At 35.6% G+C, this 26,886-nt stretch overlaps 1 protein-coding gene across 2 annotated transcripts in view; it reads right to left on the reverse strand.

The window, feature by feature from the left end:
- Nucleotides 1–26,886, reverse strand: part of CEP192 (centrosomal protein 192) — a 72,737-nt gene that overhangs the window by 17,151 nt on the left and 28,700 nt on the right. For both annotated transcript variants that reach the window (XM_026843153.1, XM_026843152.1), the window contains exons 18-36: nucleotides 25,117–25,265; nucleotides 23,219–23,449; nucleotides 21,623–21,748; nucleotides 20,532–20,675; nucleotides 20,255–20,318; nucleotides 19,434–19,573; nucleotides 19,226–19,318; nucleotides 18,073–18,188; nucleotides 16,393–16,569; nucleotides 14,429–14,519; nucleotides 13,482–13,658; nucleotides 12,708–12,968; nucleotides 12,375–12,493; nucleotides 10,234–10,343; nucleotides 8,641–8,782; nucleotides 6,187–6,359; nucleotides 5,716–5,839; nucleotides 2,453–2,558; nucleotides 851–1,055 (exon numbers count right to left, since the gene is read on the reverse strand). In XM_026843153.1, coding sequence (XP_026698954.1) covers nucleotides 851–1,055; nucleotides 2,453–2,558; nucleotides 5,716–5,839; nucleotides 6,187–6,359; nucleotides 8,641–8,782; nucleotides 10,234–10,343; nucleotides 12,375–12,493; nucleotides 12,708–12,968; nucleotides 13,482–13,658; nucleotides 14,429–14,519; nucleotides 16,393–16,569; nucleotides 18,073–18,188; nucleotides 19,226–19,318; nucleotides 19,434–19,573; nucleotides 20,255–20,318; nucleotides 20,532–20,675; nucleotides 21,623–21,748; nucleotides 23,219–23,449; nucleotides 25,117–25,265 — 2,748 coding nt within the window. The remainder of the gene's footprint in view (nucleotides 1–850; nucleotides 1,056–2,452; nucleotides 2,559–5,715; nucleotides 5,840–6,186; nucleotides 6,360–8,640; nucleotides 8,783–10,233; nucleotides 10,344–12,374; nucleotides 12,494–12,707; nucleotides 12,969–13,481; nucleotides 13,659–14,428; nucleotides 14,520–16,392; nucleotides 16,570–18,072; nucleotides 18,189–19,225; nucleotides 19,319–19,433; nucleotides 19,574–20,254; nucleotides 20,319–20,531; nucleotides 20,676–21,622; nucleotides 21,749–23,218; nucleotides 23,450–25,116; nucleotides 25,266–26,886) is intronic.

Here is a 26,886-nt window from a genome sequence, read left to right on the forward strand (position 1 = left end):
TTATAAAAATAGGAAAGGAAAGCAGTGTTATACTCCTCTTTCATAAGTGTAGCAAAAACCTCTAGATATAAATTGATAAAGTAAGCCTTGAAAGTTCTAAAGTCTGTTAAATAAAAATGTAACATCAATGAATCATTTAAAATAAACTCATTACTTCAAAAAGAAAACTAAGTACTACCAAAAAAGCCTTGTATCTAGATAACAGAATGACAGTTTCGTACAGCAATTTGGAGAATCTTAAGCATTACTGGAATTAGAAGTACAGACTGAGGATATGAGACTCCATTATCGACAGCGTCCTCCTTGATCATTAAGTACAAGACAAAGATGTCCAGACTCACAGATGACATGCCTACTGTCTGAAGGAAGAGCACTTATTTCTCTGCTAAATGCAAATAGATTTAGCTCACACTTTAGTGACACATTCACAGATGAGGAGAATGGGTCTACTGCAAAAATGCATTGACTTAAAAGAGCTTCAACAAAATGCAGTAACCTCAGAGTGCCTTCTTTGCCCAGGCATGGTATGGTTGCATTCATCATAGTTGCTTTAAAAAATTGGCAAATTCCCTGTCTGTATGCAAACCTATCTGTGGGAAAAAGTGTAGCTATACTGCTTAAAGAAAAGCTATAAAGAAAAATTGGGGGGGAAGGGGAAGACTTCTGAAAAGAGTTCCATCACAAGGAATAACATTTCAAACTTAAGAGGGAACTGGTCAATCACACTTATCAGACTAAAAGAACAAAAACAAAGTCAAGGCATCCAAGTTCCCAAACACACAATAGAGTACACAAAACCTCTGAACACAAGATAGTACAGATGTTGAATTTACTAAGTGAGCAATATTACCTGAGCTTTGGCCAGGTCTTGTTTTAGGCAAAACAACGGTTCTGTTCTTTATTTTCATTTTTGTTAGAGGGAGCACTGAGAGAGGTTTTGCCACATGAACAGTAGGACTTCCAGACTGTGAAGCAAGTATACCATGTCTTCTAGATGGAAAGTCTGCTCCAGGCACACTCTCTGCGACTGCCTCTTGAATTTGCACTTTAATAAGCTTTGGGCACAATTTGGAGAAAAAGAAAGATTTAAGTAAGCATTGATATATTAATTAGTCAAACTATTTATCCCTATTTTCTTGAGCTGCAAGAACTCTTGTTGTTCAGCTTTACATTTCAACAGAGAAAGTTATCTATCTCATATGTTAAATCACCAGGTCTCCTCTAACTTCAGTTCAACATTTAAAGATTTTTAGGACAAGTTTAACTTAGGAGAATAGGAATTTTTACTGAAATTTTGTTGTCCAGACATTTTAATTCAATAGGAATAACAACTTAAACTAGTTAAATGTAATTGACAACAACTACAGTATTCTGTGCTTGTAGAGAATGGGAACAGGACTGCCTCACACAGAACGAGCTTTGCGTTCCCTTCTGCTACCTAATTAGCACTTCTAAAAACTTCATTTAATGCTAATAAAATCTTAGTGTGTTTTTGCTTAACTGGGTAAGTAGCAAAGAAATGTCAAAAGCATTATCAGATCTTACGATTTGATTGGTTTTGCTACATTCTCTACTTTTAAAGTCTTTTCTCATATTGTAGAGTCTAATATAGTTACCTATGTCCACAGTCTCCACTTTCTTCTCAACTCTTTTCATCAGCCTCCCTGTTTGTTTGGCTTTTAAGGCAGTTTCCAATTCTGTATCATATCACCTTCCTCCATCAAGAATTAAAGTAGGTAGATATGCTGTTTTATCCTTTCAGTTTCTTTTATTTCCCTCTCAATGTATTGTTTTAAGTAACACAAAGTACATACTGAACGTAAAAATTAAGAAAACTAAGGTGTCTATTTCTCTAGGGGAGATTACCAAGGAGTCCTCCTGCTTTTACACTGATGAAAGAAGAAAGTGTTTGGCTTCATAAATTTTATTTATATGCTTTAATTTAATCAAGGGAAAAGTCTTGGATTCAAATGCATGAAGAGCAAGACCCTGTTCTGGATATGCTTTATCATAGACTTGTCAGACAGAAGCTTAAGTTTATCTTAAAGGAGTTCAAAAGGAGCTATAGTGACTTGTCCAATAACCTCCTTTAACTTCTTTTATTTTAAAATATTATATAGGCTACTATATATGCATGTGTACAAATATATATTTTCCTTTTCTAGAAAATTATGCATAAGGCAGTAGTGGGTATACAGATGCAATTTTGTTGGCAATTCAGTTTAAGTGTTCACATCATGGTATTTCTTCAGAAATGAATGATCTAAGAATCTCAGTTTGCAAAACAGCATCTTAACTATGTTTATTCTTCACTTTCTGTTTTTCCCCTTACAAGAGAACTTTACAAATCAGAGAGAATAGTGGAGGTTGACAGAACTGCTGTCTCATACCTAAAAGGTTTTAGCAATGTTACTAGACACTTGCAATCTCAACTTTCAAGTAAGCCAGGTACCTTTTGTCCATTATCACAATGAATATAGATTAGGCCACTCCAAGGAATTAATGAAGGCTTTGTGGCAAGTGATGGATTAGGGCTCACCAAAATTAGTGTACTGCTTCTAATAAAAGAAAAAAAAATATATATTAGCATGATCCTCAGAGTAGAATGAGTATCTACAACAGATCTCACTAGTCCCCTCCCAAAATAAAGGATGCACTTTTAAGGCAGCAAGTGAAGGTGATCTAGAGAGAGTTAAATTCAAAGTATTCAGATATATGTGATCAAGTTTTAGTAGTCAAAAACTTAACACTTCACACACTTTATAAACTTGTCATTGATGGCTGTAATAAGGGGTCACAGGGAAAGTCTTATCCATTGTTATCATATATGTCTGCTTTACGTAGCCTGACTAGTTGTTTAACTACATGTTTCAGAAAAACAAGCTTCAATACTAGTCAACAAAGGAGTTGTACTGTTCAAAGTATACCGCACAAATCACACTTCAAGAATCTCTGAAAAAAATTCTAGCTTTAGAGAAGCAGCTTCCTTTCCTTCCTCCCATCCAGAACTGATCTTAGAAAAAAGAAAAGCCTTTCAATGTTATCAATGCTTTCCATAGTTATGTAGAAGGGACACCTTTGAAAAATATAAATTCACTTGAAGCAGTTATGGCATCACACAGTAATTTTATCAGTGAGAACATAAAATTCTGATCTACAATATTCCATATTCTATATTAGAGACATTGAAATAAAGAAGGAGAGAAAATAAGCAATGAAGTATTTTTAAAATGAGTACAAAATTGCTGAAGTAACGGTCATTGGTTGTATGTTCACAAAAGCACTCAAGCTACACCTGAAGAATTACCTTAAGATGTCATTAGCACACACTCTGCATTTGAAAAGTTTAATGTGGAACAAGATCAGTCCCCACAGGAAAGTCAGTTCCATAATCATTGTCACAATATGACCACCTCTACAAATACCAACTAACAGATGTGAATGCCCTTAGAATATTAAATCAAGATATTTATATTTCCTTAAAGAATTGTGATGGTTTTTTGAATCTCAGCCATTTTTAGAATCTTTTCACTCATGGTTCTCTCTCTCATGTACAAGCTATGTTCATAAGAATATGATTTATTAAGTACACACACTATCTGTCATTACAAACCATTCCACTGTTCTACCAGTTTGTCTTTGACATTTACTCAAACTTCTCACGAAAATCCAACTTGTATGGGGTCACATCTGAAAAGTCATATTCAGCCTCAAGACACTACCTTCCAGTACTCGCACTGCCATGGAAAGGAGCAGAGCCCAGAGAAGAAACACTTTCCAAAGGCAGATCTCACAGCTTTTGGAGATTCCAACAGACCCTACTCCAAAAGTGCAACTCCTTTCAAAGCACTTACCAATACTCCCAACACTGAGGCACAGCAATGTGCCAGATGCTAGTTTCAGTTTGCCTCCACAAAAAAAATCTCCTGGAATGCTACCAAATTCGGTAGGGACTCAGGACTTTATTATTCCACATTCAGGCAGAGGTTGCCTTCAGCTCATTCCATGGACCTTAAGGGGTTTAGTCAAGGTGAAACAAGGGGTGGTCAGCTTGCTCTAGCAAGGCAGTCAGTCCTTGATCTTAAGACCTTCTTTCACCATCACTGAGAAATCAGACCTCATTTTCTGGCCTATATCAGTTCAAGAATTCTGTCAGCCCAGCCATTGCAATGCATTGTATAAAAGATTCTGTCTGGCTCCTGTCCTGACAGGATGACTGCTCTTGGCACTGCAGGCAGATGGCCACGGAAAGTAGAAAACTGGGCAAGTGCAGCTTGCTGTGCTTAAGTTAGCTGTTCCCACGGGTCTGTTTCCTACTTGCAGGCCTCTGTTTTTGATCCAGACTACTTACTTGGACTCAACATGTGAGGTTTCAGCTCATTCTTTTCCAATGAAGGGAACATGTTTTAAAGTTATGCAGTGCAAGAAAATTGCTTGCAGAAGGCCTTCAATTCCCTCTTCTTAGGAAATAATTCCAGACAGTCCTGAATTTAGGTATGAGACAGTCAAGATGTCCTTACTTTCACAGCTACTGGAAAGTTGATCAATGTTATCTCTTTTTGAAACTGTTGTTGTCAGCACTGATTGAATCTGCAGGGAGTGGCAGATACCCTAGTCCTTCCAGAGAATCCTCTTTATTTTGTTATCACTAGTGATGAGAGTTCCGCAGCAATACATCCAAGAATTTACATCTGCATGAATATGGAATTAGTGTTTAAATGTATCATATCTTGCACAGTGATGCAGGACTGAAAAGTATCTGCTTTGGGCAAGCATCTACAATGTTCAAGCAAGTACCGAAATAACACTGAAAGCAAAACCTATTTTTTGTGGAACATTAGACTTTTTTTTTTTTTTTTTTTTTTTTTTTTTTTTTTTTAAAGATGAGAATAGCTTAATAACAGAATCTTAAGGGGCCTTCTGAACTGACCTTAAAAAACACCCAAAAATTTAAAAGTGAGAAGTGGTCAGAACTTTCAAGCATTTTATTGTGAAAGATATTATTGACATCTGTGAGAGGTCTCACACACACCAGTTCCAAAAACCTGCTAATTAAGACACAGGTCATCTGACATTGGCTTGTCAATCTTTTCATACCTACATATAGTGAGAAACCAAAAGCCGAGTGGCAAGAAAGTTTTGTCAGAATACCCACAATCAAGTTCTGATTAGTATCAGCATATTTGCGAAACAAAACTCTTAAGTCCCCAAAAAGAAGCATTCTGAGAACTGTTGGTTTTGGGTTGGTTGGTCTGTTTGTTGGTGAAGGGAGGAACAAGTCTTCTTTGGTTTTAAACAAACAGGTCATTTTTAAACAAAAAAATATCACGAAAGGAGATTTTTAAAACTTCAGCTTTGTTGACCATCCAAGCTCATGGAACATTATGCAACAGTAATAGTAGTCTCAGGCACATTAAACTCCTGGCCTCCAGGTAACTTTGTTGGTGGCAGAACATTCCCCCTATACAGAACTACAAAAGGATAAGGTCCTAAAATATAAACATTAGATTTGCATGTTAATTGACAAAAAGACTATACCCTGGAAAACTAACTAACTAGATAGTTCCAGGGTATAGTGTAAATAAACTAAAATAAATACCTAAAAACTAACTAAAATTCCTAAATTAACTTAGTTCTTTAACTAACTAAAAATAAATTCCTCCAAAATCTCACCACACTTTTACACATAAAGGAAACCTAGGAGAAGAAACTTACCTTGGTTCAATAACTCCATGTTGTGGGGTTATAGTAAGGCAGTGAGCTGGCCAAGAAAGCTCAAATGTCAACATCCTATTAGAATTGTTGACAATTTGTACATGTCCAGTGTCTGCTGTTCCACCTGTAACAAAAAAAGTGTCAGAACCTAACATGTACAAAAACCCACAGAAATGCCCAAGGTTCAGATATGCACTAATTAAGATGAAGCATTTTCTGCCCTATTTTCACCTTCACAATGCTTTAAAGTCTTCATAGGTATGCAGTGCATATTATATGTATACACACACAGCACACTACCTCTGACACTAATCAAAACTGTGTTCAAACCAAGTTTATTGTTTAGATATAAAACTACTGCAGCAAGATTATTGGCCAAGTCCCATTTACAAGCACAAAATAATTACAAACATAGCATGCAGTACAGTTATTTTAATATTGGAATGGTTATTAACTTCAAAATATACTTACTAATAGAAGGAGATGTCAAAGTCAAATACTCAGGGTTAACAGACCAAGTCTGTCGAGCATCTGATTTATTCTGAACCAGATCATCAGTTTTTACAGGTAATGGAGGACCCTGAGGTCCTTTAACGGGAAGAACATCCAAAGCTGCATTGATATATCTAACAGAGTTCTCAAACCTGGAAACAGATTGCATTAAGCAATAGTAATAATAAAAATAATTTATGAGTAATTATAATAGCCTGCTCTTAGTATATCTCAACATTTGGTACTGAAATATAATTATTAAGAAAAATATAATTCAGCAGCTATAGCGTGACACAGCTTCGTCAGAGAATGCTTAGAAGTGGAAGGTACCATTCAGAATGGAAGATATTAAAATAAACATTTATCTTCAGGTGATAATAAAATAAAATGCTTTCTATATATATATTTTATTCAGATTAAGCAAGTACTAGAGGAAGAAATAAGGCAACATAAGTTGCGTTTCAAGGAATGCCAAAGGTCAGCAGGGACACTGGAGATCACCTAGTCCAACATCCCTGCTCAAAGCAGAGTTAACTACAGCAGGATACTCAGGACATTGTCCAGTCACATTCTGAATTTCTCCACATTTACCCATTTGGGCAACCTGTTCCAGTGTCTGACCACCCTCACTAGAAAAAAAAAAAGTTTTTTCTCACATTTAAATTGAGTTTCTTGCATTTCAGTTTGTGTCTACTGACTCTTGCCCTGTCACTGAACACCACTGGGAACACTCCGTCTTCTTCCTCTTTACTTCCCTATCAGGTACTTACACACATTGGTAAGACCCTCCCCCCTGCTTAAGCCTTCTCTACTCAACACTAAACAAAACCACCTCTTGGTCTCTCTCCTTGCAAGACAGATGCTCCAATACCTTCATCATCTTCATGGCCTAGAATTTCACACCTTTGTTTGCAAAATACATGGCAGGTAAGCTCATATATGAGTAAGCTAAGAAGCTGTTATTTTAGGATTCAGCATATTCTCTCAAGTTAAAAGCTTAACTAGCAAGAAGTTAGATTTTAAATACTAAAATAAAAGCAAAAATCAACACTTAAAGAAAAAATAACTTTTGCTCCATGCAACATTGTGCACTGTGCATACAGATCTTTTTCCTATTATTTTTACTTCTATTTTTAAAGCTTCTGAGAATCCCAACTCAGTTCAGGACAGCTGAACTAATGTGTGAGAATTCATCCCTTAAAACAGCAACGGAACCAGGAAGGCAACTGATCCATAATTCCTTGACGTGGAATTTCCTAACAATCAGATTAGTAGTTAACACATTCAGATCTCTTCTAAGAGTTACAGCATACTCAGAAAATGAAGTTCCTCATGATGCTCAGCCATGGAATAAATTCAAATCTAGAAAAACCGATAAGGCTAATGAGTAGAAAAAACAAAAACAAATTACTACCACCAAAGAAGTGTCCTACTTGCTGTTGCAGATACTTGTTTCCAAGCAAGATGTCCTACTGCTGTTGCAGATACTTGTTTCCAAGCTTCACAATCCCACTATGCCTGACAAATACCTTGCCAGCAGACAAATCTGTTACGTGTCCCAAATTGTTCAGCATCTCGAGTTCAACAGGTACAAGCAATTCCAAAACTACTACTACACATGTAGATGTTAAACACAACAGGACTATATAGGACCCTTTCTTCACCTATGTAACATGGTCTTGAGAAGAATCAACATGAAGACTCAAGAAACAACCTTTGCAAACATGTTCCTTACAGTGTAAATATTCTCATCTTTATTTTGGTTTTATGCTATGCTATCTTACTAAATAGGACTTGTATAGGATTTGAACATTTCTTTCCCTTTTCAGGGCTCCAAATGATACAGCAATCTGTCTAAATAAAAATGACAGGTCCATTTTAAAGGCCAGATCTCTGCCAGTCCTCCAAAGAAATTCTCCCAGTAACGGATCACTTCATTTGAGGGAATGACAGGGGTGTGGTTAGCCTCAGTGTTGATCATTCTTTTGATGAGTGTAGTACACATTACACTGAAAGACTACCATATGGGCTGGACAAGGAACAGGCCATTAAGCCTCATAATATATCTCTATTTCCATCTCAGACATCAAAAATTCATTACAAGGAATGAAGTGCTTATAGTCTTATTAGGACAAAGCCAACAAATGCACTTTGGAAGTGCCTAAGGAAAAAAAACCAGTTTCTTCAAATGAGTAATAGGAAGCTGCAGATAAAGTCAGTTGAGGAAACAGTTTAAAAGTTACCACAATGGTTTAAACAGACTATAGACAGAAAAATAGTGAGAAGAGCCACCTAGATATTCACTGGAGCCATTTTCATTATAGAACCAGCTCTTTCACATGTCAATTTTCATCACTGACATTAAAATCTTTAATGAAAGGAGATGCACTTCAGTTTGACATTATTTGACAGTTAGCATTGTAGTTACATTACCTGTCCAATTCCAACTGACATCCAGGAGACCGCTGAATTCCATCCTGATCAGAAGTGGAACATCCAACCACAAAAAGGACAATCTTCCGCATATTTGCATAGAAAAGATGGATATCATTTGTTCCACGTGGGATATCACATACTAAAAATGAGAATAACATAGCAATTCTAGTAAGAGCAAATCTATAATAGAAATTACACCACAGAGATTTAGGATATAGTCCTAGTTAATAGTCTGTTGGCTAAGATATCCTAGATCATTCAAAAAATTACTTACTACAAGTTCAGTTATCAGGCATAAATCAACATTAATTTGAGATGTAACATATAAATCTAAATAAACATCAATTTTAACTTTTTAATTGTGACATTAACCTTTGTATGTAATTTCTTAATAGGTTTTTCAAATACCTCTGTGGATTAAGGTAATGAGAAATGAAGATCAAAAATGTCTAGGAACCCAACTTTACATTAAAAGCAATCCTTACAGCCAAGACGTAAAAGCTTCTTTAAGCTTTTTTCAGCATCAACTCTTTAACAGTCTTTCATTTAGAAGGCCAAAAAGTAAAAAAGCATTCAGATATTCAAAAAATAAGCTATTTTTCACCTAAAAGATAGCATCTTACAGAAAAGAAGAAAAAAATATATATTTCTTAATTCTAGGCACTACTGTTAGGTCCTGCAAAGTATCTGAATAAATAAAACAATTGTGACCAAATAGGGAACCATAAGCTATATTTCACAAATTCAGGAATGAACACTCAAAGAGAGACAGAAAAATATTAAGATGCAAGACAAGGATGTCTAGGCTCTAACTTTGGCTTGAAAACTTCAGAGCATACTCAAGAACTCAAGTATCTTCACTAGGATTTCACCTCAACCAAGATGAATAAACAACAATCTTTACTTTTCTAAGTAAAGACAACATACAATCTACAGAGAAAGAAACAGACTACAACATTTATTCAGGTGTAGTAGCCTTAGAACAGTAATATCTTTCCATATATGAGCAGAACTAATTCAAGCAACAGTGTCTGACACTAAACTTGTTCATGGGATTGAACGGGATGGGGGGGGTGGGGGTGTGGAAATTTGTTTTTTTGGTGGTTTGGGGTGTTATTTTAAGGACACCTTTACAATATACTGCATTCTTCAATAAATTTTAATAAATTCCTTGCTAATACAAGCAAAGTACAAAAAAAAGTTATTTAATTTGGAAAGGATAACATATTTTAATATCAGTGAAGTTGCCTCTCAATTTACAAATATAAGATATATCTGTCTACAAAAAAATGAATCTTTCTCAATTATTAACAGTAAGGCAAATACTCTCCAAATAAACTGAGCATTTTTTAATGCTGTAACATTCAGACTGGGGTTTCATTTTGCTAGGAGAAAAATGTACAGTAAACCATTTAAATAGACAGGCATTGAATGAAAGAAAGCAAGTTCTGCTCAAATTAAGAATTTTACTTCTATATTTATCAAAAAAAAAAGAAACAGTGGAAAAATAACTAGGATTCAAACCTAAAAGCACATTTTTCCACCTGAAAAGAAGTATTACATTTTTATTTTAACAAATCATAGGCTTACCTTCTGTTACAAGCTGCTCCCCTTGAAATTCTTCATCAAATACAATGTCTCTCAATAAACCATCTTCTGGGATTATATGTTTTTCTACCTCAGGTTTATACATCATACCTCTGTTAAAGATAAAGAAACAAGAGTCGTTAAATTACACAAGGTATTGGAAACAACAATTTTAAAAGATTGATTAGATTGGTAAGAATCTAGTGTAATTTTAACTATAATTTCTTGAACACACCAAGCTCAAATCTGTGAGCATTTGTTTAAGACTGAAATCTTTTCATAATCTTAAAATGGTTAAAAGAAACACCTGCTCTATTGCTGCACAGTAAAAGGAACCATTGAAATAATAGCTACCATAACCTTGTAATTCCAAGCTACTTGTTCTCTGCTGTCAGTCACACCTACCCAGATTTCTGATAAGTACATCAGGCATCTAAGTGATTTTTCAATCGCTACAGGAAGCGGAATGCTATTTTGGTCATGAGTGAAAGCCTCTGAGGGGAAAAATTGACTAGTTGATGGCAGAGTGGCAGCAGGTGCCAGCCAACAGCAGGAACATGGAGCCAAGAGCATGACTGTCAACAGGACAGAAAAGACTGGGAGGCATAGGAATATAAATAGTCCTGAGAAAAATGGGAAGCTACAGGTCAGTAAGATGAAACCTGGCACTCAAACAGGGTCAGAGCTGTGGAGGTGGAAAGAATACCTCAGCACTACTAACTCTCAGGTCTAAGCTACCTACCAGGCTTCTGACTATGTATATTTTTGGAGCAAAGGACTTGAGCCACAGGGTTGGCACACTAGGCAGATTATTCATGTCACATTCCTGCCCCTAAGCCCCAAGTAACCTTCTAATTCTAGCACACAATTACAGGACAGTGTTTGACTGGCTTACAGTACTCAGTCATTTCAAGAAACACGCATCTCTAAAATTATCAAGGGAGACTTCAGAGAATCTCCCACCAATAAACAGCCAACTAGACTACCATGTTCAGGAACTAAACGCCATACCTGCTGCCTAACAGAATCAGCAGTAAATAATTTAAACTCATACCTATGTCCAGAGTCTAAATAAAAGTTTCCAACACTACCTATACAGGTGCATCAAGCTTCTCAATGTTTTTTCTGTGGATCAGTAGATGAAAGCTTTTGCCCAAGTATTTTTGTCCTTTGAGAAGGATTTAATGATAGTGAGCACTGCCTTAGACAAAAGACTTCACACAAAAATCAGCAACAAACATCTTCTGAGATACAAGATAAGCCAGTACTTTATTAAGGTCACAAACCCAGCTATTTCCTTAGCCTTTTATTCGAAGTCATACAGTTAAATTCAGCTATGCTTAATAATTTATTTCGATAACAATAAATGCAATGACTTTCATAAAGTTTCAGGCAACCACATTTAAATAAATAGTCAGATACCACCATTCTGAAATTTTGTACTGAATGATCAGCAGCAGCACCTTAGTGCTCTGCCTGTTCTTAACATTTTGCATTATTACTATACACCATACACAGCGCAAGTCAAAAGTGCCACTTATGTTATTAAGAGCAGAGCATGCCATTTTTGTGCATCTGAGTTTTGCAAATGGAAATGCAGAGTAACAGAGCCTCTACTTAAACTCAGCACGATACATTTTACAAATTTCATCACTGTTATGAGCATATGTAGATGTTATTTCTCTCACATACACATATACTCAAACACTGTCTTCATGAACAGAATTCAGCAAACCAAAATGCGAATCTTGTTCAAAATTTCCACTGAATTTCAGTACTACTCCCTTCATAAGCCTTTTCTTCAAAGTTACAGCTACGTACATATCAGAAAGAGAGATACCAAGACAGAACACAACTCTCTTTTATTAGAAGAAAAGCAAAAGTTCTCCTACAAACCCAACACACTCAAATTGAAGAATGTAAAAAGAAAATAAACCCCTTAGCTAGGATTGTAGCTACAGTATGTAAACAAAAACACAAATCAACGAAACTCCCACCAAACAACCTACCAGAGGTAAGACTTACTAGATCTCTCTACATCATTGAGGTCTTGTGGTTTGTTCTTGCTATTTTTGGAAGCATGTTAAAACCATACTCATTTTATTAAACATCTGTCTCTGTTACAATAGCAAAGTTCGTCTTACCTACGATACTGCTGCCTAGCAACTTCATCTCCACAAAAAAAACATATTGTCGATACCAATGTGTTTGTTTTACAGAAATTCTCTTCCCTTTCCATTGGATTCCATGTTATATTAATCACCTGATAAAATAAATGGACAATATACTCAGGAAAAAAAAAATCGTATTATTACTAACACTCAGAATATGAGTTAACAAATTATTGCAATACAAGTGAAATAGGATTTAACAAAATTTAAGTGAGGTTTTAATAAAGAACTAGTCAGACACATTCTCACTAATCCCATTTTAATTTAAATTAGTAAAACTTGTTCAGATTATGGTATTATACATACTTCATGTGTTCCTTCTCTTAGGACAAACTTCTCTGGAGATATCATCACTGCTGGAAGATCCATAACCAGCTTTGTCTGTAGGTTTGCAAAGCACAGTGCTTTAACATAGGCAGCCCGAGAACCTGTATTTCTGATGCGGAAGGAAGCTTTCCTCACTCTTGCAGGCAATAATCCATCCAGTGTTACCATGTAACTATCTGACAGTTTTTTAACATTTTCTAAAGTTATATTACTTGTCCCTCCATATCCAGATAAGGGTATCTGGGGTGGTAAGAAAAACAGAAAAAAAAAAAGGTACTTCAAATGAAAGAAAGCTTCTTATTAAAACTTCTTCACATCTATGGTGAATTATACAGAAAGACAAACAAAAACACTTAAATGTGAACTGAAGACATTGCAAAAAATAAAAAAGCTGAAGTCTGTTCAACCTCTTTCAAGTTTTACTGAAAACTCATTTAAGACCTACCTATAAAACAAGACAAGTTCCAATTTTCTGACTGTTCTAGAGTTAAAACCTTGGGCTACTTTTAATATACTACGTAAACATCTTTCTTCTTCCTTCACAAGGGGGAAAAGTGCATGTAAAATTGAGGCTAATGTTCAAAATGTAAAATTCAGTGCCCACGTGATCTTTAACGAGTATACAGATATGCATAGTGTGTATCTTGGAAAGTTTCGACTTTTCAACAGAAACAGCTATTCATTGCTAGATTTAAAATAATTATTAAAAAAAAAAAAACTATATTTAAAATTATTAGAAGTTGTGACTCTTACAGTAAATTTAATTCCTGGCTGTGATCGAATCCCCAACTGTTTGATTTCCAGCTTTGCAAAGCAGCAAGTTATTCGAGTAGGTGCAAACATCAAGTATATGTTAGTATCTTCTTTGGGACGGATTTTGAGTTCCCAATTACTCGTTAAGCGTTCTTCTGATCCAAATATACTTTGCAGCTATAAAAGTGAAGACATCAGAAATTACTACAAAAATAGGAAAAAATATAACTGTAATAAGACTTCACTACTAATCCAAAATTATCCTCTTCAAAACCTGGATTAACTCAGATGACAATGGCACATATTTAAGGTCACAATGCTTAACATGCAACAGAAAAAATGACAAGTGCAAAATACTTTATATTCCCACAAAGAGCATATAGGTATCTCTCAGTTTAAACCACAGAGGTTTTTTGCCTTCAATCCACAATAGGGTAAAGCTGAACTTAACCAGATTACACTAATGCTCTCTCAGTTGAAAATTTTTAGATACTGGATCTCAACATCTGAGAAAAAAAGGAGATATAAATGTATGCATGCTACAAAACCCTCTAGTTATGGTAATTACCAAAAGCTAACTCAAGCTTTCCTTTCCTCCCTCCCTACTGTACACAGAGTCCCTTGAAGAGAGGTCTGGAATCCCTTCTGCAAGAAATGTCACTGACCGATTACTCTACCAGGTATTGACTCTGTTGTGCTACAGCAGCTTAAAGAGCTGTAAACTGAGCTCCAATTTGCTGCAGCACTGTTACGGTCTCCTAGGGCTGCCAGTGCAGCTTAATCTCTGCTATCATGTCCATCTTGGCAGTCTCAAGAGCAAATATTCACACAGTCTGCTAGTCACTGAGATTTATAAAGGAATAACACTTCAAGGCAAAGACATTTTTATTATAAACGTATCCTGATAGTTGTCATAAACACTAAAGAGAAGCTTTCATGACAGTTACCTGAAAGCAGTCTTGATCCTGGCCTCTTATCAACAGTCTTAAATGCTGGGTCACAGATGGAGAGTCATTTCTTAGAGTTAACTTCTGTTGGCTGAAAAATATAAAGTTGTTATATTTAGCAAATGTAAATTAACTGTGTATGTGTATTCATGGAAACAATGAAAATGGGATAGTCAGTTTTAAAGTCATTTCATTAAAAACAAACCCCACCTCCTGATACAACAGAATACATTAGCTAGTTACTTCTGTATTCTCAAACTTACAGACCTTAACAATATTATACACCATTATGCATCAATCCTCATACAGCAAAAATCCTCAAAAACATATATAAATACAACTTTTCTGAAGTTCAAGTACTGTACTTAACAGCTTGAACTTTTAAAGCAACAGCAGTTGCGTCAATACAAAAATTCCTTAAAAAAACTTTTTAAGACACAGTTACAATTAGATTATCCAGAGCCACTTAGTTATTCAAGAAACAGACTCTTATGAGTAGTCTGGCCCAGATTCACTGGAACAGTTGTAAAGAACTAAATTAAGGGTAAGTTTTACTTTTCATGTACTCTTCAACATGATAGTATCACAGAAAATTATGGTCACTTGGCAGCATCAGGTTGACCAAGGAGTAATTTTTTTTCCCCTCTGATACATCCTGGGATTGACCAGGCTTCTGGTACTCAGATCCTTCCTTGACAGAGGAAGGAAACCTCTCCAGCAAGAATAGCGAGTGTCTTTGTCATTTTAACAAGTCAAAAAAAAAAAAAAAAACAAAACCAAAAAAAAAAACCAAAAAAAAAAACAAAAAACAAACAACACAGAAAGATGTGACAAGCCCTAAAACTGGTAAAAGCATAAAGGAAGAGTTATGCAGTTAGAATCAAAAGAGAAGGATGAAGAGAGAACAATGCCTCTCCTCAATTTTCATTAGTAGACACCGTTTTGTACTCTGTTGGGGGAAAAAAAAAAAAAAAAGATAATTTCAGCTTCCTAAAGCCAATGGTGAATCAAAACTATTTTGCAGAAGGAACAGAAATAAGAAGGTAGCAGTGTACAGGGAAGAGAAAGTGATTCCCAAACACCAAACAGCCCAAACTACTATGCTGCAAATACACTATCTTAACAAAACAGAAAAATAGGAATATTGCTATCACAAATGGTTCTTTGCTACAAATATAGATCACTTCTAAACAACCAGGAACATTATTAAATTACTCCAAAAGTTCAGTATCAAAACAACAGTGGATTAGTCCCTAAAGTAATACTTACTAGGAGTCCAGAGATGTGCAAAACTTGAAGCCTTTGTAATACAAAAGTAGTAAAGTATATCTAAGACCATTATGAACAGTTTCACTAAATTATGGTATACTGAAGCTGTAAACTTGAAACTACAAAAGTTCAGACAAGAACTAGTCTGAAAGATAAAGTAATTACAATTAGGGATGCAATGGATTAGCCATCACTGAAAGCTTTAGCATTGGAACACATTCAAATTCAAATGAATTAATTCAGGAAATTCAACAGGCTGTGCTATTTGGAGGGTCAAATTACATTACCAGCTTCTAGTCTTAATGAATGAATTGAAACAAAACAAGCATATTATAGCAAGAGGTAGGTAGGTATCAAAAGAACCAACAGAATTGTTCCATCAACTTATTTGGAAAATATTTTCCACTGCATTTCTACTTACATAACACACTAATCTTACAGAATCAGGTATTATTTCAATGATAACTAAAGAGTCCTAAAGAATACAAAAAGCTCAAACAAGATCACAGTTTGTTTCCAAAAATTTCTTGCACAAAAAAAAAAATTGTAACGTACTGCTTGTCTCACTTGAGTCACAATACAGCTTAATTTATCACTCGTGAATAAGGACAGTAAGGAAGTTGTACTTCAAGTAAGTGCAGTATAAAATGCCTAATGTGATATTCTATAAGAACTGCTGCCCAGCTTATACTTACACTGATGCTCCAAGTGTTACTCCTCCCCAGGCAACGAACTGCTTGTTGGAGAGAATGGGTGGGATGTCTGAGCAGCCAGCAGCTGTAGGCACAGGTCTATTTTCCTCAAGCTCCACCTCACCTTTTAGCACCACTTCATACTGAGGCCCAGATGGCAGCACAAGGATTTTCAAAGTACTTGAAAAATAAATAAATTTAAATCCCACCACAGAACAAGATTAGCTGATGAAAACAAAACATAATTGAAAAAAAATAGATAGGCCTTTTTAAACTACCTTCTTAAGGGAAAAGCAAATACTATATTATTTTATGGCAAAGGCTAGCTTTAGGCATAGCAAAAATTAAATCATTTTGGCTATACTTCAAGCAATCTTCTGCAGTATTTAATATGGAAGTGGTTCAGAAAAATGTTCGAGAGTCTAAAGCCAGGCAAATTATTTTTTGCCCATGCTAACTTCTGATTATTTTGAGAGACTAATTTTGGAGAGAAACAGAGGCTGGCTGTCTCTGTGTAGAAAGAGATGCCTTTTGAAATACTGGCAAAACTTCAATGAAGTTTTACAAGTGTGAGAAACTCAGGAGCATCAAAATTAAACTCAGTCCTGTTAACAACAGTAGCATTCTAAGCAACAAAGCCAAGATTTTTTTCCTCACTTTGTTTCCTGGGATTGTTATGAGAAATAATACTGGGCCTACAGACAGGAAACTAGGCCACCTACAGCTGGCTTTTCATGATAGGGTCTCTATCCTATAGGTCACAAGCACAGTACAGATGACTACCGACTTCATCAGGCAGAGCAGAGAAACAGATGAATGAGAGCATCAGGAGTACAGATTCAAATCATGAAGTAGAAAGAAATGCACTAATACTGAATAAGAAAACTGGACCTAGCTAGCAAAGAAAACAGAAAAGAAACTAGACACACAGGGAAAAAAACAAAAAACACAACTAAAGAAAAAAAGAACCAGGAAAAATAAAGTGCTGCCTAATTAAGGGGGACAGAAGACAACTGAGAAATCAAAAGACTAAAGTATATAGGGAAGAAAGTAGAGATTTGAAGTATCCAATAAATGATACAGAGAACAAGAGAAAAAACTATCAGAAAAAAACAAAACAGAAAAAAAAAATATAAGGCATAGGGCAGTAAGGAATTTAAGCTTATAAAGAACAGGCTGAAGCATGTGCTACACTACAGACCCACTGAGAACCAGGAATAGAAGTCACGAAACTCCATTCTAGCTGCCATTGAATTCCTATGACACCTACTATACTGACAGAGCCCTGCATCCCATCAGTAGGGAACATGAACTCTCGTTACTGTTTTAATTAGTTTACTAGTGTATTGGCAGCACTTGCAAGTGGACTGCAAAGTTTCCAACCCTACTGAGTACCTTGAGCCTGTAAAGCAAAGCAGTTATGCATAAGGCCACAGGAAAGTAAAGATTAATCACTCTGGATGCCTATCTATAAGGATTATATTGTCATTAGCACATAACTTCTCATTGTTGAATTTAATGCACTGGGTAGGCCTAGTTAAGCCAGATAGTGAAGCTGAACATATTTTGGATAGATTCTGTTGTCCAGTCTTGTTCTATTATGGCTGAAACTGGAAAACATGTAACAAAAGAGGAAAAGCTGCTCTGGAGAAGTCAGTCATAGCACAAAATCAGTTATGTTACCTTTCTGTAGCCGTTACGTTTCTTGGAAAAAACAGGACAGTCACTTCTCGTTCTTCTCCAGGAAGGAGGAAAAGATTCTCAGGTTCAACAGCAAAGCAGCTGTCCTGACCTGATGTCTGTAAGTGGGCAAGGGAAAAAGGAAGAGTTGGTTACTTAAAGGGAGCGAACACTTCTACAACATGTAATACAATCTGGCTGTGCATGTGTTGTACACGCACTTCAGACAATTCAAATACACGTGTCACCTTTAGAACTTTCCCACAATTCCATACTAGTTTAGCTCTTTAAGTTGGACACTAGTACAAATACCTCTAACATAAGTATCTTAAAACACTGGCTGGCCCCCCACTGAAGAGGCCACAAAGATACTTAAAAAATTTAACAGTAAGTACAACACGGCAATGGTACACCACTAGTGAAGCAGCATCACTAGTCTCAATGGTGGTACCAACTATTACTTGTATCAGCTAGTATGCAGGATCATCATGTTAATATGGCATTTGTGATACTAATCATGCATCCTATTTCTGTGGCCTCTGCTCCCAGAAATGATGGGCTCACAGCTCCCTTTTTTTTTTTTTTTTAAATGCGAAAGGGGACCCACCGCTCCTTCTGTTGACTTGGAAATTATAGTTTCAAATGTGTCTAGTTACCTTTTAGTCTGGGACCATATTTTCCATGGATTCTCATGGAAACTAAAGTCAAGTAAAGAGATCACGTATCTGAAAAGAACTTGCTTCATATTTAGGATGGCAAGATGTCCATTGAAAACTAATGCAGCTTTGTTAGAAAAATAAAGATGTTTCCCAGTGCTAATATTCCTCTTTACTTTAAATGGGCTTTACTTCATTAGCTAATTAACACCTGCTGTGGAGCACAGGACTCACTACTTTGATATATTCGTTATACACTTGTTAAAATATATTTCTTAAAACTCGTAAGAGTATGTTTGTTCAAATAAATACAACTAAAGCTGAGCAACAAAACTCCCTTATGCTTTTTCCAGTAACATGAGCTAATCTCTGCTATTTTCATTCTCTTCATGTAAACTTTAAACCACACAGTTGAGCTAGGATCCCAAGGTTCACCTCTAGTTTCAATATCACATCAACAGCATAAAACTCATGATTTCAAGAGGAAGAAGCCAACCTACCTTAACTTTCAGATATACACCAATGTTTCCAGCATTTTTCAATGGCAGCTGTTGTTTGGCTGTTGAACCCACACTCGTAGAGAGATATATTTTCTGGAAAAAGTAGTGTATGTATATATGTACACATATGTAATAAAACCAAACACTACAGAAGTAGGCTAGGAGAGGCAAACTATTATTAAAACAAACTTTGTAAATACACGCAAACCTGTAAGTCCTTGGGAGCATGTATCCTCGCTGTTCCAGCTCTTGCTCGAAGGGGAATACTTTTAATCACACTGCTAGGTCCTGGACTATCCACTTCCACATCAACTCTTGCAAAGAATTCATCTGCTGGACCCAAGGAATCTAAGAACAATTCCATGAATAACAAAAGCAATCAAGTCTGCTAGTAGCAAAGGCCATTCCTACAGATATGTCTCACTTCAGCTACTGTCCAATCTTAACATATTAATGTTGTGGTGATATGAACAGAAACTCTCCCATTACCCTGACAATGCTTTTTTTTTTTTTTTTCTTTTAAATAAAGTCTCACAGGATCTTATTTAAGAGTTCTACCGTTTTCAAATGTGGCTGAAATTGTCCCTAAAGCAAACAAAATCCCACATCTTAACATATGAGCCAAATTAGTTGATATACGTACTACTTACAGTTTAGGAAGCCAGAAAATCTCAGAGGTTTCTTCAAATGTCTTATGTATTTTGCAACTAATGCAATGTTTTCTTAAGTGATGATTTAATTCCCTCAGCAAATGAGTAAATAAAATTCCATGCATTGTACAGTAGATAAGGACTTTGACCAGTTTGATACTGAGGTATAAATACCCATGTTAACATCTAGAAGTTTAAGACACAAGTATTCTGCCTCCTTCAGTTACTGCAACTGAATGTGATACCCCAAACATTAGGACACACAAATGAAAGCTGAAATGTTTCATTTCAAGTTTGCAGACTGTTTCTGCAATTCTAACATATGCATACGTTATAAGTCAAATTTGTTGCAGTTGAAATGAAAATGAAATTACTATACCTGAACCAGAAATTTGTTTCTTAGGTGCATGGAACAGAACCCAAACTGTTAAAGCTTCAGGATCCTGAAAAAAAAAATATATTGATTTATCTTACAGAAGGAAAAGAACTACTGAGGGCAGGGAGGCGGGGAACAACACAAAACACAGCAAAAAACCCCACTAGCAACAAAACTACACTGCTCAAACAGGTAGACACCCCAAAAATCATTACTGTGAATTCAGATATTCAATCATTTCAGACTGCAAGTAATAATCAGCCAACTACAAACTACTCACTTGCCCATCATAGCTTGCATGTATCACATGATTTACAACTGATGGAGCAGCTATCTGAGAAACTGCATCCATTTGGAGCGATTGTTCATTAGAAGGATTAACTGGTTCCTTGGAAAATGTGAAGCAACGCCAAGCTACTGCATTCTGTCAAAGAAAGTATTAGAATTATTAACTCTCTTATTGTCACTAACAACAATGCTGACAAAGCTCAGAAATGCAAGACAAGTTTTGAATGATCTAAGTAGTTTGAAAAAAAACCCCAAAATTAGCCTGTAGCTTCAGTTGGTATGTGATAGTCCAGCAAACCCTTTAAAAATAGTCAGAAACCCTTCTGCAGTAAAAGGCAATAAAATGGAACTGGTTAGTTTAAGCCTTCAGGAAGTCTGACTGTTCAAGAACAAACCTCGCTAGTCATCAAGACAACCTAATACATCTTAATATAAAGCCAGTTGTTTCCTTATGTGGGGGCTCAATAAAAGAGACCAGCTCTTCCCACAGCACAAAACAGCAGCCAGATGAGCCAAACCCCAAAAATCTGCATTGCCACAGAGGTGCAGACAGAAGCATGCTGTAGCCTATAATACAGGCTACTATTGTCTAGTGGGAGACAAAGCAGATCAAGGGAATAGTCCTGCTCTTGCTCCTGCAGAGGAAGAGAGAATATGTTTAATTTGCTACAAATCAAGTCTGGCTGCTTGTTTGAACAGTCAGCTGTTCCACTTGAACCATGGAACCTCAAAGGTTTAGGCAACACAACCCTTTTGCTATCCATTGCCCTGTGCTATCAAATCAGGCAAGACAGAGGCAGCAGTCTATGGTTAGGCTATAAAGAAGAAGGAAAAAAAAAAACACTAAAACAAACCAAAACCCCGCACCTATCCCAGAAGCATTTGTCTTGCTACCATTACAGCAGAATCAGATTACCACCCTGCAAAAAACATTATTTCCTGACTAACCAAAGATTTCTTGGGAATCTTACATGTAGTGTCCAGGGTATATTCCTTAATGACATGTAACATGAAGTGATTTGGTATTAACATTCAGCATCACAAGAAGTTAACTTTCAAATACAGGAAGTTTACTGTACTTACAGCATTAATAGTAAGTCTAATTGGCACAAAAGCATGGGTTTTGTTGATAAGTTTTAGTGGAAGAGCCTTCCAACTGCCAGAAGTCAAGTCACCAAAATCCAGATAATCTCTTTTTCCTATTTCCACCTGGTTTTAGAGCAAAGCAGAACTTATAAGGAAGGAAAACCTCCAAAACACACTACCATACAAAAGCACCAGGGAACTAAGGATGCTATTCACCTATTCCATGCTCTTAATGTTATACCCGCAGACAACACACACCTCCTACCAGGAGGAGTCTAAGAAACATGTTTCCTTTGATATCAAAAAGGGTTATCCAATTAGCTATCTCCCACATATTTTGCCTCAATCAAGCAAGCCAATCTTAGTGCAATATTTATCCACCAAAACCCAATACGCAATCAAATTTTTTAGACTAATTTAAAATAAAAATAAATTTAAATTATGATTATTGCTAGCAATTAAGAAAAGTCAGTTTCAGATAGTTAAAATGTCATTTCAGCAAGTTAAGAAAATAACTAAGGAGTAGTTAATTTTTGTTAGCATAAACACACTTGAGTGTCATGATATGCAGCAAAATACAGCTTTTATGTGGTACTTTTTCCAGTCTCAGGAATATAACATGATATGCAGAGATTGAGCACTGCGTTTAATTTTAATTTAAATATGAAGCAAGTTTGAATTAATTATACCATGAAGAGCATGGAGAATGATGGATTTTGCCAAAGTATGTATAAAAAAATGCAATAAAAATTCAATTTAAGTTTATGAAAGAAGCATTTAAAAGTATATCCATTCACACAGAAGATCATTAAAACATGTATTTAGCCCAAAGCGAGTTAACAGATCTCTTTAAAATGGAAAAAAAACTGTTAGTTATGGTTAATGACTGAACATTTTACTTTTATCAATGACATCAAAGACTCATGTAATTTGTTCAGGCACCTCCAAAAATACCATCAAGTCCATTTCTGCCTGCCCATACTCTTAAATTTAGGTATACATAAAACCAGATTTAATTCTTAATGTCACACTGTCTCCCACCTGGTTGTTCTTCATGATAAGACATTAAAAAAAAAAAAAAAAAGCAGTTTATACATCAACTTACTTTTAATTTTTAATTAGTCCAAAATAAGAAAATACTACTTTCATCTTATTTATGGTTGTAGAGAATAAGAAACCAAAACAAAGCCTACTTGATATAAAAAAATAAAGAAATCTTTACAACTGGAAATAAATGGGGATTGTTACATTTTAATGCCCAATAGTATCCAACACAGCAGATACTTAGAAAGCATTAGATGTTTAAGATCTCACCCATTCTTTTAATAACGAAGTAACAACACCTTTTAATTTATTCTTTTCAGACAGAATCCTTCATTTCCATCTAGGTGCTTTTCCACAACCAAAAACTTCCTAGATAGTTATCAAACTTCTCAAAACCATTCTCCTATATTCCCTCCCCACCCCAAAAGTAAGAAATTCCAGGTTTCTCTGAGGAACATCCTTGAATTCCTATTCTTTTCCAGTGCCATTAAACTATGCATACAATTACAAAACCAACAAAAAAACTCAAGACAATAAACAGCTACTCACTTCTAAATTAGGATTTTCAGCAACTGCAGTCAGAACTACCCTACTTGCCAAAGCTTCTGCCTGAACAATTGTCTCAGCATCTGCAGAAACTGGCCAAGATGAAACATTGAGAATACACTGAAAGATCCCCGAATGACATGGCAAGAAAAGTATTTTCAGATCATTGGTAGAATAGGATCCTACGATGGTTTTGTTCTTGAAAACCAGACATTGATATTTCACAGGATCCATCTGAAAAACAAAAACTGTATCATTTTCAACAGAACTCTTGAGAGAGGACAGTTTCTTTCAAAGTACCACATTTATCTGGCACCACTGCTCAGCACAGACATTTTTAATATGTTTTTGCTCAATATTAATTATCGCATTTTCATATTCATGTCCTACTTCCATCTCACCCAGCTACAGGCATTTTCTTTTAATTTAAAAGTTAGGTAAGTCAGCCTGAAAGTTGCTGAGGTTTCTTTACAGCATCTAGTAAAAGATTAACACTGAGATTATAGTATTTATTATAGCTGAAAATTAATTCATAAGTAAAACCCTGATTTTTTAGAAAGAACAGTAGCAAAATAAACAAAGCAAGCCAATTCTACTTAGTGCTTTCTGCCACCAAAGATGGGAGGAAGAGGTATGGTAGATGAGTAATGGAAGGGTTAGGGGACAGAGGTAACCAGTAAATCCTATTCCAGATGCCTTAAAAGTTTCTGTTGTGAATATATGCATAGATAATCTTCAGCAGGAGATATAGCCCCATGCATGAACAACTTGAAAAATATGTAAGAAACCTTAACTCTCAAACATATGTATATATACACAAACACAGGATTGTGGTTCAGTGGTTTTTAAAGCAGAAGCATTCAGAGAAAATGAGAGCAAAACCAGAAGTCACAGTCCTGGAAAGACACACGTTACATCTTCTGGAAAAATATATCTAAGGAAGGATATGATAAGTATTTATAAGAGAATATATATATATATATATATGAAGTGAATCATTGTCCATCAGTTCTCAGTAACAAGGACTATCAAACAAAAACAGAAAGAACCAGATTAAAAGAAGGAAAAGAGGTAGTGCATAGAATCTACAACTGAACTTAAACTGTGTACAACACTAGACAATTTCAAAAGATTAACTAGATAAAGAGCAGTCCTCCAAAAACCTAGTAAGAACAGAAATAACATCTAGCTCAAAAGTTCCCAAGCATCAACTGCCAGAGCAGCTCAGAGCTTTTTCTGTTCTATTCTTCTCTACTAAAAGTATTCATCATAAAGGAAATTATATTGATGAACCTTTCATCTAACTCATTCTCATGTTCTTGAAATCTTTTACCTCTCGAACTACTACTATGATGACAGAAGTAGATCAAATTTAACAAAATTAAAGTGCAAAATGCCTAATCTATGGCATACAAGCTACCTATAACACACAGAACAGCCCATCTAGCTTGAAGCCTGCTCCAAATATTTCTCATTCTCTGCCACTCAAGATTTTCTTGTTTCAAGGAAAATGGAAGCAAACTGCATAAAATGTTTTAGCAATAACAGTCCTCAGCATGGATGCTTTCTTTTCTAGGGCTGACTTTTCTTGCATACAGAAGCGGAAATGAATAAGCAGTAAACTCAAACCTACCACACTTTACACACGCAAAACAATTCTACAAGTCAACTGCATCATGTGGCATTTACCTCTCTATGCCTGCTTGTTGGGGTAAGTCAGGTGGCCTGGTGGAAAGAGGGTAGCACTGTTTTCAGCACTGCTTTTTCTTTTATAACTATAAAAGGGGAGAATAACTATAAAAGGGGAGAAATCTGTATAGAAATGTCTAATTGTACATATGACATCTGGTAAGATTACAGCATTATTCCTATAGCTTTATTAAAAAAAAAATATCTCTTACCTTTTCCCCATTAACTGAAACACTGAGTATTCCAATGCTGACCTGCAACCACCGTTCAGTTGGATTAAAAATGCTAAGAACCGTCTGTGATGCAATTCCCACGCAACAGGCATTAGGGAACTTCAATTCTTCCGGTACTTTTACATGTCCTTTGGAAGTAAACACACTTCAGTTAGTTCCAAGTACCCAGAAGCAAATCAGCACCCAGGCTGCCACCATGTCAAGTTTATAAACTCATCTAACAAACACTTTGTTATGGCAAGGAAATATTTGACTCTTGCAGTTTTCATAAGAATGCTTTCCGTAAGCCTGATACTCAAAATTTCAATCAACTGCTTCTAATTTGCATCCTTCTTGGAGTTCTACTGTCACAAACAAAAATACTCATGGAAATACCACATCCCACGCAGACAATAACCCACAAAGCGTGTGTGTGTGTGTGTTTGTGTGTGTATACACACACATACACACACACACACACACCTTACATAAAATACTCAGCATTCACCATTTCATGAGTACTAATCCAACTCAGAAAATGCAAATATCAGTACTACAACATCTTTAGAACAATTTCATTGACAAATAACCTAGAAAAGTGTTCATACATTTTTTGCCACAGAAAATACTGAGTATTCCTAGAGTAGATTTTTGCTGTAGAACTGCAGTCATCAGAAGTTATCATCAAATCAGAAAGAAACCCTGCTTGAAGTATTTTATTTCCAAGAAGTCCTTACTTTGAAAATATTCAGAACAAACTCACTCTTTGAGAGCATCTGCAACATTATAATGACAACTCAAAACTCAAATGCAGGTGAGAGTTCTCTGATATGCCAAGAATCAATCTTCATTACATCCAGAAACCCACTAATGGGTACTCATGTCAAATTAAAAATTTGACTTCTCAGACACATATAATCACTTGAAGTAGTTTTAGTTACTTGAGTAACAAGCTTTATTTTAAAGCCTCACACTCTTATTCCCCTCCAAAAAAAGAAAATTTAGCACAAGTATGAAGGTGAAAATATAAGCTGTGACTACCATCACTGGAAATTTAGTTCAAAAAACTCCTTTGCCAAAAGTCAAGTTTAGACTACATAGATATTCAGAGTTCAAAACCATGTACAAAACCCTAAAAATTATGTATATTAAAACCAGGCAAAGAGTAAGATTGTTCAAAATTCTACCATTTTAAAATGTACTAACAAGATTAATGATTTAGAACAATTAATAAACAGGAAATAACCTATAAACTATCATAAATTCAGACTTTCAACCGCACTAGCTTGTTATTTTGTCTGAAAGAATTAGCCAAAAAAATGTATAGCAAAAAACAACTAGAGATCACAGGTTAAAAGAATACTAATTGGCATTGCTTAGGTTTAAATCTAAGTCAAGATACAGAGAAACAGTAGGATGTACTGAAGGCAGCTTGTCCTTCCCCTTCATAATCAGAAAACAGCTTAAGCTTTCCACTTTCCTCGGATTTTTTGGCTTGACTGACTGCTAATACCAAGTAAGGCTCAAGACAGAAATGTCATCTACTTTCCAGATAAAATAACAACTGAATTTCTAGAGCATGACTTGTCATGCCAAGCATAAACTACAGCTAGGATTTCTATTCCTCCTATGAAAGACAGTTCTAGATCCTTTAAACGAACACAAAACCACCGAATGCTGAAATTCTTCTTGATCATAAAAAATTTCTTTTAAGACCCTTAGGGAGGACTCTAAGAATAGACACCAAATTCAGAGATCATCATTAAATAA

This window comes from Athene cunicularia (genome assembly GCF_003259725.1).
Source record: "Athene cunicularia isolate RWA chromosome 2 unlocalized genomic scaffold, athCun1 chr2_part1, whole genome shotgun sequence".
NCBI lineage: Eukaryota > Metazoa > Chordata > Aves > Strigiformes > Strigidae > Athene > Athene cunicularia.